General features: G+C 41.5%; 1 protein-coding gene across 1 annotated transcript; it reads left to right on the top strand.

Moving 5' to 3' along the window:
- Positions 1-532: 532 nt before the first annotated feature.
- On the top strand, positions 533-4,868 carry MAP10 (microtubule associated protein 10). Its single transcript, XM_053973280.1, has 2 exons — positions 533-3,173; positions 3,969-4,868. The coding sequence occupies exon 1, from the start codon at positions 533-535 to the stop codon at positions 2,906-2,908; it is 2,376 nt and encodes a 791-aa protein (XP_053829255.1). The 3' UTR covers positions 2,909-3,173; positions 3,969-4,868.
- The last annotated feature ends 8,551 nt before the right edge of the window (positions 4,869-13,419 follow it).

The following is a 13,419-nucleotide window of genomic DNA, read 5'->3' as shown; positions in this document are numbered from 1 at the left end:
ATGGTTAGGACAAGAGGACATAGTCTCAAGCTGTGCCAATAGAGGTTTAGATGGACATTAGAAAGAATTCCTTAACAGAAAGTCTGTTTAGATATTGGAGTGGGCTGCCCAGGGAGGTGATGGAATCACCACCCCTGGAGGTGTTTTAAGGCATGACTGGACATGGCATTGAGTGCCACAATCTCGCTGACATGGTGGTGTTCAGTCAAAGACTGGACTTAATGATTTCAGAGGTCTTTTCCAACCCAATTGATTTAGTGAGTCTGTGGATGTGAAAACAGTTTAAGGTCCCTCAATCCCTCCACAAACACCACTCCTGCTTCCTGACGGAGCACAGGGCCCATCCCACCCCCGCTCCTGTCTCTTGAGAACTACACTGGGAACACACGACCAGGGGGTTCAGAGCCGAGGGCAGGAGCACGACGGTTGCTGCCACGACACACCAGGTGCTTGCGCTCAGACACTGGCGAGCACCTGTTTCCGTGGGCTGCGACCGCTGCCCCCCACCCAGCCAGTAGGGCAGGCGGCCAACATGGTTGCTGGAGGCACGCTGGAGCCGCTGGAGGCACACCGCCGCCGGTGGGACGCGGGGCCGAGCACCCCTAAGGGCCCCGGCCCCGAGTTCCCCGGCGCTGAGGGCCGGGAAGCCGCGGCCGCCGGGCCGCGCCGCACACGCAGCACAGTGCTGGGACGCGACTCTCGCGAGAGAGCGGCCCGCCTCGCCTGCACCCCGCGCACACCCGAGACTCTCGCGAGAGCGGGACTGCGGGCCGGCATGGAGCGACTGTTCGCGCTGGAGGTGCTGGTGGAGGCGCTGCGCGTGGCGGAGCCGGGGCCCGTGGAGCTCCCGGGACCCGCGGAACACCCGGCCGTGGCACTGCGCCTCTTGGACCTCCCCACCCTCGTGCTGCGCCCCGCCGCCGCAGCGCCGCCCCTGCGGCCGGGGCAGCCCTTGCCCTTCGGCCGCGGCAAGCGCTGCCTGTTCCGCTGGCGCCCGGACTCGCTTTTCGCCGCGCTCCGCCGCCGTCCGCTCCGTGCCCTGCTCCTGGCGCTGCCTCCCGGGCGCGCCCCGGGACCTCCCCGCCTCCTCGGCAGCTGCGTCGTGTCCTTGGGCCCTGCCGCCGAGCTGCTGCAGCGGCACGGGGCGCCCTCATCCTGCGGCCGGCGCGGCCGCTTCGCGCTGCGGGACCCCGCGGGCCGCCCCGTCGGGGAACTGGTCCTGCGCTACTGCCTCGCCAGCTTGGGGGGCGGTGACGTGCGTCCCGCCACCCCCCGCGCTGCCACACCGCCTGCCACCACTCCTGAGTCGCGAGACGAGGAGGAGGATGAGAAGGAGGAGGAGGAGAAGGACGAGGAGGAGAGTGAGCAGCTGGAAGGCAACGTCTTTTGCCCTCTGCTGCTCTATTACAGCCGTGAGGCGGCTGAGCCTCAGCGGCCGCCAGCAACAATGGGGCGATGGGAGCATATCGAGCCCCAGAGACCGCAGGAGAAGGACAAGGGCCACAGTCCACCACGTCCCAGTGCCGGGCCCTTGCTGCTGCACCCTGCCAGCCCTCGACAGCCCCAGAACGCCCTGGTGCAGCTGCCACTGCTCAGTGCCTTGCTGGCGGAGCTGTCAGTGCTCACCCGCAGCGCTGTTCCTGATGCTGCTGTACACCCTCATCTTGCCTGCCTCTACCAGGCCCCAGGGAGTGGAGACACAGCCTCACGGCCCCCCAGTCGCTCTGCTGCCCTCAGGCCTGCAGAGACACCTGTGGGGCCTGGCAGGAGCAGTGAAATCACGAGCCCTCTGTTCAAACAAGGCTGTCAAAAGGCCACCTCCCCAGGGTCTTCTGGGGTTGGGAGAAGACCCAAGAAAGCTGTGCCCGAGGCACAGCCAGCCTGTGAAAGGAGCTGCAAAGCTAAGGAGAACAGACCTCCCAGAAAGAAATTGTTGTATGGGCTGACAGATACACTGAGGCTACGGCTGCAGCAGACCAACCCGGATAAGCTGATAATTCATGAAAGGAGGGAGCAGTACAGAAAAAAGCAAATGGAGATGCTAAAAGAGAGAAGCCCCTTATCCAAGAGAAAGTTGGCCAGAAATACTGAAGAACAGCATGTGGTGTCTTGCAAGCATTGTGGCACAGGAGGTAGTTCAAGGCAGAATAATCAGTTGGATAAAATTGTTCAGACTTCGTTAGAAAACAGTGCTCTCTCAGAGTCAATGTCTGTGACAGGAGGTATATCCCCTGGCCTGCAGAAACAGTCTACTGCAAGTCTATCCAGGAAGGATTCAATAACTACAGCCCCCTTACTGGAGGAAACTCTCTTAAAATCTGCTCATGAGGAAAAATATAGAAAAGCTCAAATCCCAGCAGCATTCCCATCAGATGCTAATGCAAAAGGAAGTTACAACAATGCAACACACTTAATCCATCATAAAACCATGGAGCATGATTATGTGTCTGTTGTAAGTGGTCATAAACTAAGCCCCAGCAGGAATGTTGAAAACAGCTCTGAATTCATATACTCCGATGACTTTGTTGCTAGTCCAGATAACTCAGTTTGTTCAGAAGATTTCACCAATGCTGAGTGTACAGGCAGAGACTCAAAAGTTTGTGACAGCAGTCCTGAACCTCTGTGGCTTGAAAGACCAAAGCAAGATAGGTCAGATACAGAGCAAGAATCCAGCAGGTCCAGAATTTCAAAGACAAGTCTAAGAGCTCAAAGTACTTCAGATCTTGTGCCAGTTCCTTCAGCTTCATCTCCAGTCCAGTTTTTGAGGAGAAACTGTGACTTTAAAACCAGCATGGGGACTAGTGCTGAATCTGCTGATTCACTTAACCTTGCTGAGATGGAGGCATCATTATCAGAAGAAGAGCAGAAAGCCCAACAGATGAGTAAGGAAGAGAACAGGGGTGATTGATATACTCAAGAAATGTCTACACTGAGAAGCAAACAAGTTAAATCTGATATGGATCTGAATACAGGAAAGGGGCAGACCTCTACAGGATAAAAGCAGTCAGTAACTCAAGTTAGCTCTTACTTGCCATCTAACATGTCTGATCTTGAACTTAGTGTTCTGGAAAACAGTAGGTCAGACAAAGAAGATGATTTTCTGGAAAAACTACATGGTCCTAATCAGTACAAAGACATCAGTGAACTTGTAATAAACTCCCAGGATACACAATGTAATTATAACTTTTCACTGTCTGGATTGAGATACAATATTTAAACTTTGTAAATCCTGTTACATTTAGTTGCACTATGTGCAAGTTAATTTATGATTTTATCACGCACATTTATTACATTAGTGAATTTAGATATGAGATTTTTTTTAAAAATTGCTATTTGAATCTCTCATATGGTGTCTACAGCCTGACTTCAGCGTTTTAACACTTATCTTAACACAAAGTAATCCAAACAGCATATGAAACTTAACTTACTGTCAAAGCAGAAAGAAAACAGGAGCAGCAAAAGCCGCCAGTACCCACAAAAGTAGTCCAGGGTAGAAGTAATAATATGCTGCCAGAACAGCCAAGTACAAAATTAATTCCTAACCAAACAAAAGGTTTTATTCCTCCTGAAAATTTCCAAGCTTCCTTTTCATTAGAAATAGTTACTTAGAACATATAGTCACAGCCTGTAGCATCACAGAATTTTATCAGCTATAATATCAGCTTTCATCAGTATAATGATGTGTTTCTTTCCCTTTTCCATCACTAAATACAGTGACCAGAACTGGATGAGCCCTTTTAGAGTTTCTTAGGTTGAAGTTTCATTTAAGTCAGATTTTCACAATTTATTACTGAATAGTGTAAGAATTTTTGGTGACAGTAAATCACCATGGTGATATAATCTGGGCAAGCTTTAAGAGGTGGATGGAAGTTACTTGACCTTGAAGACTAAGGGTATGCAAGGAGTAGGGAAGAGCATAGTAAATCTTCAACGCTTCACAACTTCATAATTGCATTCTCTGACTCTAGGGAAAGAGGTGGGGTCAGCACCCACAGTCCAGAAACTTGGAACAAATGAGCATATTATGTCATGATGTAAAGATGTTAGTAATGAGAAATTTACCATGTCTCCTTTGCCATTAAGATAGTTGAACTGATGTTTGATTTTGATTTTAGGTTTGCTTTTAGTAGCTTCCACTTTGATCATTGAACTTAATGTCTTCTGTTTAAGTACGGAGGTTTTTCTAGAATCCATGTGCTGATCCCAAATTTTAGAGATGTTTTTTCACTTGAATTCCTGCCTTACTTTTTAGTCTCATGTACCCCCTTCCCCCCTTCTTTGAGTAGTTCATCTGCTATATCAGCTTTACATTCCTAACTATCTCATAAATTAGGACAGTTATCCTTAGGGTTAAATGATAGATTTATCCACTCCTCTTTTCTTTATAATTTACAATCTGACTTTTTTCCACAACTTTTTCATTTCTCACTGTAATTTTCCATGTACTTTATTACAAGAGCCTGTGTTTACACTTTAACATCTTAGAGGAGCTTTTTCCTTTCCCTCCTACTATGTGTTTATTTTGTAAGAATTACACCATCTCTCCTATTTAAAGCATGAACATATGTGAGGATTATTGGACTATCTAGTGTTGATTTCCTAAAAACCACTAGTAATATTTTTAATCTAAAGGTAAGCAGCTGAAATTACCTATATACCAAAGGAATTTCTGGCCAGAGCAATTCCTAAATCTTATTTAGGGTGTCTTTCGTCAGCTACAATTTTAGACCAATGTTTTTTTTCTTTTTCTTGCAATGCCATGGACTTCTCTAATACACATGGATTCAGACTGTCATACATTTATTGATGGAATAATGTCTTGCACTTCTCATGAGCAAAACTGTCATTAAAATACAATGCTGACCAACCATTTTTACAGTGTGGCTATTTAAATGAGTTGCTAATGCTACAAGTGCACAATTTGAAGAACATTATTTAAGAAAATTTTATTTCAAAAATAAAAGTTTATTTTCAACTCCAAGCAGGTTGAGACTCAAGGGCAAATTTCCAGTCTTTTTTCTATCCCCTATTCCATCTTCACTCTTCAATTTCCAGAAGCAAATATGGTACGAGCAATATTTCTTTTGTTTAAATAATGAAACTAATCTCTTTTCAGCTGATTTTATTTGGAATAACATTTCTAATGTTTACTGTGTAATAGCATTTATAATTTTATCAGGAGAACGATGAAAATGACAAAAAATGCATAGGAAGACAATAGGAGACATTACACTAGGAACAAAACTGCAGCATCATGCTTGCATGGCTTAGCTTGTTTTTTTCTTTTCAAATACATACTCCAGGTAGTGATTATTGCATGGAGAGGTTAGCAGGTAGTTTCTGCTCCCAGGGATAATAGTCTTTTCAGATATTACTATATTGTTGTGAGAGTAAATTAAGTTTAACTTAACATTCAAACAGCAACTCTCAGTCAACAAAAATGGGAACGAACTTTATTATTGAAAACTCATAAACCAATATATTAGCAAGAAATAGCTGCTAATGACAAGAGGCTTCTATGTCAACACAACAGAACAAAACAAAGATACTAATTACCAATATAAAATACTTTACAAACGGCCACAGCAAACTCCCTTTTGTACAATTCCTGTAATAATCTACACCTACATTACACTAGCTAGCCAGTTTTGTCATTACAACTTGCAGCCTGTACCCCTGTTATCAAGTAGTTAAGATCAGAGGTTTAATAAGAGATGTCTCTAATGGAGGTATTACACCATTCTTTCATAAAGACATAATTTCTAAACTGTAAGGGCTGAATTGCATGGATGATGTTTTTGCAGGGGATATGACAATATGCTGGGAGAAGCAAATAATAGTAGCATATACACTGCAATTCTTGCACAGCTGTCCCAGAAGTAACATAAATACTTAAGAATACATAGTCTCATTGACTCATTACATCTAAAAATTTCCTTGCTGCACGCTATTAAACAGAAAACTATAGTTACTTCAAGTTTTATATTGTTGTAAACTTTACTACAGCAAAATTAAAAGGCAAGAAGTAATTACCTAAACTTATAGATCCTCAGTAAACAAAGCCACTTCTTACTTTAGACTTGTTACTTTAACAAGATTGCTTTAAATCTCTGTGATATTATAGAAATAAGATGGGTGTTCAAAAAACATAGTTTCATTGCTTAAGTTTAGGGTGGTTAAATCTGCCCAAATAAAATTTCATGTTTTGAATTTCATGTTTTACAACAAGACCCAAAACTAAAGTCTTAGATCTTAGGTTAATTCAGAGTTTATGAGTGTTGCTATAACTGTTTTTTAAACAGTTATTCCAGCATACTATTTACTAAAGTAAATTTAGATAGCCACTACTACGTAACTGATGATGCGACGGGAAGAGCAGGATACCAAATACTGATAGTTTCTGACATTCTTCCCCTTCTATTGTAATATTTTCCTGCTACTAAGTACTTCTTACAAGTCCTATTACTTGATGGCCAGGAACAGTGCTAAGAAATCCCAGCCAGGTAGGTTTCCTCCACTTCATTTTTTTATTTCTCAGCACTCTGATTAGATGACACAGTTTCTTCTCTGTGATTTCTTTGATAACAGCTCCTACCACCTATTTTACTACTTGTAATCCCATCATCATTTTGGAAATCCTTTTCCTCAGTTCTCTGAAATTCCATCCAGCCTTGGAACTGAACTTAACACGAAGTGCAATTGAACTTTTGACTTGTTCTTACTACTTTTATTTTTCTAGGCCCCAATATTTTGTGATGCCTGGTATTGTAATCATTTTGTTTCTCTTTGTCTAAGTGCTGCTCAGAGTTGGATGCTAGTCATTATTTAGAAATCTTCATTACTTTGCTTTCCTTTTCTCAGCATTTCTCACCAGCATTTACTTTACTACTTGGTTGTCTTTGCTTATCTAAAAAGAAGTCAAATAATTGAATCCTGTATTTACACTTTTTTTAAAAGATTTTGTTGACTTCTACATGCAGGACTTTCACCAGCAGCTGCGTAACGCCACTCATTCAGGACTGTAGAATGACCACCCGGGACTGTGAACATTTGCCCATAGTTATCATTTGCCATGGCAGACATCAGGCTTCTCTACCTCTACCAAACCCTGCCTTTTAATCCTTTTCTAAAGGATTAAAGGATTTTGATTTCCAAATTAAGTTTTCTTTTAAGATGACTGAGGCCATCTCTGTGAGAACAGATGTTGGCTTTAATTTACCATGCATTTAGTGCTAATGGCAACCACATCTGCTATAGCTAATGTTTGCTACCAGATAGCTGCTTGCATTTTCCATCCTCTCTTTTAGTCAGTATACTGCTGAATTTTAATTTCAGTTTTGTTCACATTGAGGTTCTTCCCTCATGTTTAGTCTCTTGTAGGCATGCAGTTATGTTGAAGTCACCCAGACAAGCTGCAACTTCACTGTTGTGTTCTTGTTTGGCATTGACATTCACCTGCATTAAACTGTTTTTGCTTTAGTTTGGCTTTTATGATTTCACTTGTCTGAATTTTATATGGCAATCGTAATGTAAACCTCCCCTGACTTTACAGAATTGCTTGCATATTCCCAGAAGCATATTCTGTGTTCTCTATTGTTTTCTAGAGGATAAATTTGAGGGTCTCATGCTGGAGAAAACAGTATTAATCTTCAATTCTGCAGAGACTTCTGCAAGTGATTCATTTACCAATTGTTTAAAATAACATGGCTTGGTAGAGGAAGTGATTAAATAACATCTGAGATACATATTACTCCTAACTAAATGAACATTTAAAGATTGATTCAGGTACAGAGAATAAAAAACCCCAAAGCCAAACAAACCCACCTTCCCTCCTGAAACAACAACAACAACAAAAAAAAAAAAAAAAAAAAAAAAAAAAACCAAAACCATAAAATTAAAATGTTAACTAAAACAATTTCAGATGTCTGTTATATATTTTTATTCTAATCATAGACATTTTACAAACATTTTGGGTATTAGCCTGAAAATTTCCTTCATGTTCTCTGATGCATCTATTAACAGAAGGTAGCAGTTTTTTAAAAGGAAATAAAGGTATTTAAATTGTCAAATCCCCTGAAATTCCATGAGAATTAGTCACCTCAAAAATGGTTGTAGAATGGAAATCCATGCAGAGAACTCTGTATTATCGCTTGGAATGCAAAAATGTTTTTGAAAGAAGATAAGTCATGCTTCAACAAATATTTTCAGAGGCATTTGGAAAGTTTAGTGGTATCATGATTGAAAGAAACTCCCTTGGTGTCAAAGATATTCCAACCCTTTTTTTCTTGTCTTTAACTGTTGGCAGATTCAGTATTTTTCCTGTCCCTTATGCTTATGCAGAGAGTACTTAACCTTTGACTCCTCCCTAAATTTCCATGCCAACACAATATCCAGAACCTTATTTCAGAGACATCTTCCCCTGTTCTCCCATCATGCCTTTCATTTTTGTAGCAGTCAAGAGGCCCTGCAAGGCCTCCATGGCGGTCACTAGCCTAAGATAAGAAATGCAGAGTCATGATGAGTGGAACAGAGCTACCCCTCTTCCGCACATCAGACCCCTGTTATATCTCTGTAAGGCTATAGGTCGTATGCTCCTCGACCTCAGCCATAGGACAAATCCTGATCCCTCAACAGCCTATATAAACCCATACCATTGCCCAGTTCAGACGGAAGAGCTGTCACTGGAACCCTTTGCAGAAGCTGCCAATAAAGACATCTCCACAGAACTCCACACAGCCTTCACCTCTCTCCTTCCCTGCGTCTGCTGAGGCACTTTGCGAGCACAGAGCTGAAATCACTAAGAGCTGAAATCACTCCACAAGTGCTCGCAAGGTGGCCAGTGGCTCGGAGTTAGCCGGAGGGCCCAGGCAGGGTGCGCCTCATCAGCACAGTGCTATCCGGGACACCTATGGCGGTTGCTGCCCCAGGGGCCAGACAGACCCCCGGGGACCACCAAGCCATAATACATTTTGATACCTTGCCTTTGTCAGTTTCTCATCACGTATTTCATGCTATCTTTAGAATTCATCTTGCCCTACTTACCATTAAGAAAAACTCCTAACACTTCTCAGACACTTTCACTGATTTGTTCTCATCTTTGATATCAAACTAAAGTTCTGACCATTGTCTGCTGGACTCTGCATGGTCTATCACCTTCCTGCCTCTATGAACCTATTTCCTTCTCTGTACTCATTTCTGTGTAACTCTACCTTCATTCATTTAAAATAATAAAATATGGAAATTGCTGTACATCTGTGTTTCCTTCCTTCCCTGATCATCCTCTCTGTGGGTACCTGTATTGCCTAGAGTACTTGTCCACAAGAACATGCCAGACAAAAGTTTAGATAGAAACCATCAGATCATGTCTGATCTTCTCTACATTGCATTCCTTAACATTTTGTATGCTTACTCCTGACAGCTGGTGTCAACACTAGGATAAGACTAAGGTAATGATCAAAATTTAATGGCATATGTAGGGAAACTCTTAAGGATGTATTGTCAAACCTTGCTAACATCAAACACAGTATGAGGGAAGCTCTGATGTACCATGGCATGCAGTTTTGATTTTCTGATCCATAATTCTAATAAGACTCAGCAATAGAATTCTGTATGTATGAAAATCTATTTGTTAAGAGCCTTTTGATTGCTGCAGGTCTCATCTCCTGCTGCCTCTGCAGTGTTACTCTACAGCCCTCCAAACATTGTGTGGCTTTATTTGTAAAGTGGAATACATGTATAGGGTTTCTTCAAAACAACCTTCAAAACCTTCACAGGGTTCAATGAAAAGACAAGAACACAAATTCAAGGTACTTCAGTACATTTCCTACTTACCCATTTTTAATAACAAAACATTCACCATTATCAAACCTTTTATCAACAAGGGATTTGGTTCATTTTCAATGAGAGCAGTAGATTTGCTAACCTGATGCTTCCCTGGTTCATCACTGTTACAACACCACTTTTTAATTGCATCCTTTTTTCAAATTTTTAGCTCTTGATTAAATTCTGTACAATTACACACATGCCATGTGAATTTAGTATGGCTTGATACAATCAAGGTCTGCATCAAGGAAAGCACTAATTGCAACCAAGTCTTAACTGAAATTTGCTTTTTGTTTATCTGATACCTTATACCAGCACAGTAGTCAGCCAAAGAAGCATCCCTTGTCAGCTGCTGATCACATTTATATGTCCAGAACAGTGAGTCATGGCCAAACTTAGAGAAGTCTGTCAAGTAAGTTCCAGATGTTCCTCTGAAATTTTCTTTGCTTCTTTTGAAGTCTTAACATGGAACTGAAATTTTGTTTCCCCAGCCTCTATGAGATTTCTAACAAACAAAAGGGAAGACAAAACTAATTTTCTAGCAAGTGTCCCTATCTTCTTAAACACACATCAACACTAGACACAGGAAATTTATTCAAGGAATATTTACAGAAACCATTCAAGAAATATTTCCAAACACTTTCCCATTCCACTTAACATCCCAAATAATTTGAGAACAGCGTCCTTCACTGTACTTATTACATCTACTTCTCATCTCATTTGGAAGAACTGTGAAGATACACATTTTGTTTTGGTTTGAGTTTAGCAAGTGTAGATCGCAGAAGTCCTGCTTTTACTGGAGCCATTTCACACAGGCCTGCCAACAGTTCTGCAGCTGGAGTAAATACCAATGTTATGGATCAGATGTACAGCTGAAAACAGACTCAAGTTGTACTGATGCAATAGTAACAAGAGTTTGATCCCTGCACTCCAGGTCAAAGAAAGTATGTTTCTGGAGCAGCTCCACAGGCCTTGCATCTTGGTCCACGGGACATTAAAATGAAGATGGACAATAAAAGGAAGGAGGAAGTAAGTTTTATAGGGATGAGTCCCTCTTGGATGGAGCCATTTGCTTCTCCCTTGGCTAACTTAAGCATCTCAACTGGCATCTCAGTTAGCTTCCTGATTGTACAAGGAAGAATTTGTAATTTAAGACAATCTGAATAAAAATTTCTAATATATCAGAAATGACATTTTGACTGTTCCTGCACAACACACCACAACTTGCTGATCTTTTTTTTTTTTTTTCTTTTCAGTCTGGGAGTTGCTCTGCATAACAACAAGCAGTACACACAAAAACACATGTATCACCACATACCCTTTGATACCCCATTTCAAGACAACAGAGTTAAGCAAAAACAACCGAGGATGCAAAAAGGAAAGCCCTGCCACTCAAAGTTTAGAAATTGCTAGAAAGTCACCAGTGGTGACAGGGATTCCTTGTTCTTTCTTTTTTCATCCCTGACAGCATTGGGGAATATCAGCAAGAGTTTCAGGCACATCTAGAGGTTAAGTGCAAAAAATGTCTCTTGAAGCAAATGTATTAGCTAGGAAACCTCCTGTCCCCACTCAAGGAAGTGGTCAGGAAATCCATCAATCACCACATCATCTATTATTACATTCTGTTTTTAAAAAGCTGTCTTTGTGATTGTCCTCAGTTCATATGTCTAAGAGGGCAGCTGATTCTGTCTTTCAGTATCATGCTTGTTTCTTGTGAAGAGACCAAAATAATTTTGTCCATTTCTTCATGACAGCTTCTTCTTGCCATTTACTCAGAGCAGCTCTGATGTCTGCTCTTACAAGAATCATCTGCAACCACTTTATCTTCTCCTTCTTCATTATTCCACATATAGTCACAGAACCAGCTACAAGGAAAAAAAGCCAACCTACCACTCCTTCATGTACACAACCAAAAGGGAAAAGAGCCCCAAGGACACAGGCAGGTAGGGAAGCAAGGTCCAATCCATGCCTACAACTTTACCAGTGATCATCCTCCCTTTCTGCCAAAGATAGGCCTGGAGCTCATGACACACACTTCTAAGCCCAGCACATTGAGTGTATTGGTCCTAAGCAAGAGTTCGAGAAGTATGAAGCGTATTGATGCACATCCTCTCAGTGTGTATCCTTTCTTACCTTCCATAAACCTGCTATACTCAGCAGATTTCCTTCTTTTTTTTTTTTTTTTTTGTCCTGTTAACATTTACTGTAACTTCCCAGTTTGGGTATTCTGTCCCATCTTGTGGAAAGCATTTGCCTCAGGAAAATTGTTACATATATTACACATACTGATATGATGAGACATTGTGACTTGATTTACACCCTGATTGGATTATAGTTTCTACATTCTCTGAAATTCTGATTTTTTAATAAGGACCCACTAGTTTATTGAAGTTAAAAAGCTGTTTGGGTCTTGTGGAAATTTATTACTTTACATTTATTATTTTACTTTACATTAGTACTGAAGTGATTTATTTTACATTATTTAAACACTAAGATATGTGTATTAAACATTTGCAAAGTGCATATAGCAATTGTCCCAGTAACATCAGCACAAACATCATCTGCTGCAATCCAGCACAAAATATGTGGACATAACTATTAGGAACCATCTGGTGACCTGGCACTTGCTGGTACAGGAATGAAATTTTAATTAAGTTTTACTATCAGAAAGTGTAAATGACAGCTCCCACTTGAAACCTCAGAGCCAGTAAACTGTTGACATAAAGAGAAGGATGTCGCCCAGTTAATGGGTTGGATCACACTGCTTGATTACATACTTCGTAAGTAATGTGCTCCTTCCCTATGTTCTTGGGCACAAATTGCTTGTGCAGTTGGAATTTTAAGAAGAACTGACCATATGGCAGGTAAATTGGGAATCACACCGCAATTTACTGAGAACAAGGCAATACAATAGATGAGTCACTCATTCCCCAGGTTTGGCATGCCAGGATTGCATCTTGTGCAAGATAAAAGCCCAAAGGAAAGAATGTATTGTAACAATAAGACTATTCCAGCTACCACTGCACCTGCATTCGGGTTTTCCTGGAGCTGTGAAATAAAGCTCAGAAGTGTAAGAAAACTTCTCTCCTGCCCCAACACTCACCTTACTATCAAACAGTGTTGGTCTTCAGGGTCCCAAAATAGCAGCCCATCAGCACCAGATGAACAAGCTCTAAACTTCCTGTCTTCTCTCAGCCATTGGTAACTATTACTGCTATCTTTAACATTTAGTATATAACACTAAGGGTCTATAAAAAAAAAAGTCACCTTGTCCAAAAATGGAACACCTTTTCTATATTACAGTTGAATTATAATTCTAAAGGCATTGGCTCTGCAGGTACTGACCCATGAAAGTTATTAAAGGTCTCAATTTTTCAGTCAATAAACCAATTTGTGATTCAATCACAAGCACATGGAGAAGGTCTATTCTGCTTCTACCATCTCCAGTTGTCTAAACCATAATCAGAATTTGCAAATAAGAAAATTAAATCCAGATTGTGACCCTTTGCACTTTGGGCTAATCCAAGAAAATTCCACAGATCCACACTGCTAAAGAGTTGCAGTTTCAATCTTTGGAGAATTTCTCCAGTGCATTTT

This window comes from Vidua macroura, chromosome 3 (assembly GCF_024509145.1).
Source record: "Vidua macroura isolate BioBank_ID:100142 chromosome 3, ASM2450914v1, whole genome shotgun sequence".
Classification (NCBI taxonomy): domain Eukaryota; kingdom Metazoa; phylum Chordata; class Aves; order Passeriformes; family Viduidae; genus Vidua; species Vidua macroura.
This window is presented reverse-complemented; position numbering and strand designations above follow the sequence as displayed.